Source organism: Puntigrus tetrazona, chromosome 1, assembly GCF_018831695.1.
Source record: "Puntigrus tetrazona isolate hp1 chromosome 1, ASM1883169v1, whole genome shotgun sequence".
Classification (NCBI taxonomy): Eukaryota; Metazoa; Chordata; class Actinopteri; order Cypriniformes; family Cyprinidae; genus Puntigrus; species Puntigrus tetrazona.
Window position 1 is genome coordinate 4,220,074 of NC_056699.1, and position 2,460 is coordinate 4,222,533.

General features: G+C 36.4%; 1 protein-coding gene and 1 long non-coding RNA gene across 2 annotated transcripts in view; both read left to right on the top strand.

Annotated features, from left to right (window-relative positions):
• Window positions 1–1,215, top strand: part of LOC122346159 — a 2,047-nt gene extending 832 nt beyond the window's left edge. Inside the window, exon 3 of the long non-coding RNA XR_006251103.1 lies at window positions 1,184–1,215. This is a non-coding gene — a long non-coding RNA (uncharacterized LOC122346159). The remainder of the gene's footprint in view (window positions 1–1,183) is intronic.
• LOC122342374 (receptor tyrosine-protein kinase erbB-4-like) overlaps window positions 1,210–2,460 on the top strand; it is an 11,221-nt gene continuing 9,970 nt past the window's right edge. The window contains exons 1-3 of the mRNA XM_043236152.1: window positions 1,210–1,310; window positions 1,419–1,492; window positions 2,132–2,222. Coding sequence (XP_043092087.1) covers window positions 1,216–1,310; window positions 1,419–1,492; window positions 2,132–2,222 — 260 coding nt within the window. The 5' untranslated portion in view covers window positions 1,210–1,215. The remainder of the gene's footprint in view (window positions 1,311–1,418; window positions 1,493–2,131; window positions 2,223–2,460) is intronic.

Sequence of the window (2,460 nt, forward strand, 5' to 3'; positions counted from 1 at the left end):
TATATGAATATAAAATGTGTATTTTTTAGGCTGAGCTAATACATTTGAGAGTAAACAATCATGATCAAAAAAGGACTTGACTTTTATTCCACTAGCTTTTATTCCTTCATTCACCAAATTAAGCATTATGCTTTCTCCCGTTAACTTTCCTCTCATTAGTTCCATCTTTTTGTCTGTCTCTGAAATGAAAAGCATATTTTGTGTTTTTGTGCATGGGAAGCTGATGTTCTAGTCTCAAACATGCTAATCTACAAAAGACCAAAATAAACCAAAATACCTTTCTAGTCTATGCATAAACTAGCATAGTTTCTTGCTAACATAAGACGGCCTAAAAAGTAAATGAATCGTATGGCTACAATACATGTAAAACTGAATCTCGAAAGTGTGCGCACTTTCGGTCTCCCCTGTCATGATTGCAACAGAAGTTTGTTTTTCAGCAGAGAAAAGATTAATGAGGGATGACCACAAAATAAGCAGAAGCAATAATGGGCCCAGGCACCAAACTGGGTCATATTAGTCAATCTCGATATGACTCGCATTTGATCATAATTAGGCTCACAATGAGGGGGAAATTGACTCGCTTGATGTTTGAATAACTCCTTTTCTTCAGTGAAATATGATCAAGCCAATGTTTCAGCTCATTTTACAATGTATGTCAACATCTCTTTGAGAATATGTTAAAGGGGACATCAGATGAAATTGTACAAACTGTATGTGTTATTGTCCTACACCAAACCTACACCTACTGTAACCCTACTCCTTTGAACTTTGTACATTTTTAGACTTTCAAAAAACATTTAGCACATGTACTCATAAACCACCTTCAAATTATAACACCTATGTCATACCCATGTCATTAAACAAATTTGTGTGTCCATAAACCATAAATGCAAAAACACAGCTTTTTGTAGGTTTCAGTTCACACCTGGTTTCTACGTAGACGGCTAGCCACATCTGAGTCGTATGTGGAGTCCATTTGTCTATTTTGTTTTCACTTGTTTCCATTTCGTTTTTTTTACCTTCCTTTTAAAATGTATCTTAGATCAATGAATGAAAACGAGTTTTAATTATTAGTTTAATTCAGCATTAACGACAGCTGAGAATAACCTTTCAGGATTAATAAATCAGTCGACCTCGGTTTTGATGCATAAACGTTGATAAACTGGTTGTTTGTGGTGTTCAGTGTGTGACGGTATAGGTACCGGCAGTCTTCAGATGGCTCAAACTGTAGATTCCAGCAACATTGAGAAGTTTGTCAATTGCACCAAAATCAACGGCAACCTCATCTTCCTCATCACAGGCATTAAAGGGCGAGTCCAGTCTATTTATCTGTTTATGGCTTTGTTTAACACATATATCCCGTACTTACTTCTAAAACCCCTTTTCTGGCTTCTTTTATGCTCTTTTATATATAACAGGGACATGTTTCATGGCATAAAAGCTCTGGACCCTGATCGGTTAAATGTATTCCGCACCGTCAGAGAGATCACAGGTGAGCGACAGTCACCATCCATCAGATGACAGCCCATTAAACCTGTGTAGCCTTGTGTGAAACCATTAACTTTCTTTATTTCTTCATACATTAACTTTTGTCCTTTGAGTTGGGAAATATTCGATGTCACAAATCCTTATCTTTACGCAGTACGCAATATTTATTTGTTTATAAAGCCTCAAAGGAATGAACTATGGCTCATGCTAAAAGCCTTTTGTCACTTTCAACTTGTTCTTATGATCGTGCCAAATAGCTAATGGAGTGAAGCAGCAAAGTAACGTTTTCAAAATGAAACTGGGAAACTGTTCTCTCGTGCGCCCTCAGTTTAGGCACATTTCACCCAATGCAAGGCTACAAACTGGTAATTAAAACAATGCGCATCTGAAGAAATTATGCTCTGTGGTAATGGAACTCGTTCTTTTAATTAGCACCATCGTTTCCCTTAATATACTTTCATTTCAATGTAATGGGGCTCTTTTATACTGTCAGACAGGCTGTAAATAATATTGTACTCACTGGACTCGTGGCAATATCCTGAGCCGATGTCTGCTGTCATAGAAACAAACTTGTTTGTCTGTTTTGTTCTCAGGGTGTTTAAAAGCATGAATATTTTTTTTTATTTGTTCTGTGTTTTCCTAGGTTTCTTGAACATTCAGTCTTGGCCGGAAAACATGACAGATCTTGGCGTTTTCTCAAACCTTGCCACCATCGGAGGACGCTCTCTGTATAGGTGAACTGTCAAAAAATTGTAGCTGAAAGTTATCATCATCACCAGATTCACAACAGTCGTGTGCATTTAGTCACTTGTTCATTCCATGGTTGTAATGTTGATAAATCCTAACGAGGAGTTCAAAATTAGCATAATGTTCATGATTGTAAACTACTGATAGCTACTGAAAATAGATGATTATGTAAATACTATGTACTTACATTTAAATTAATCATTTAGTACAACAGACTTTATATAT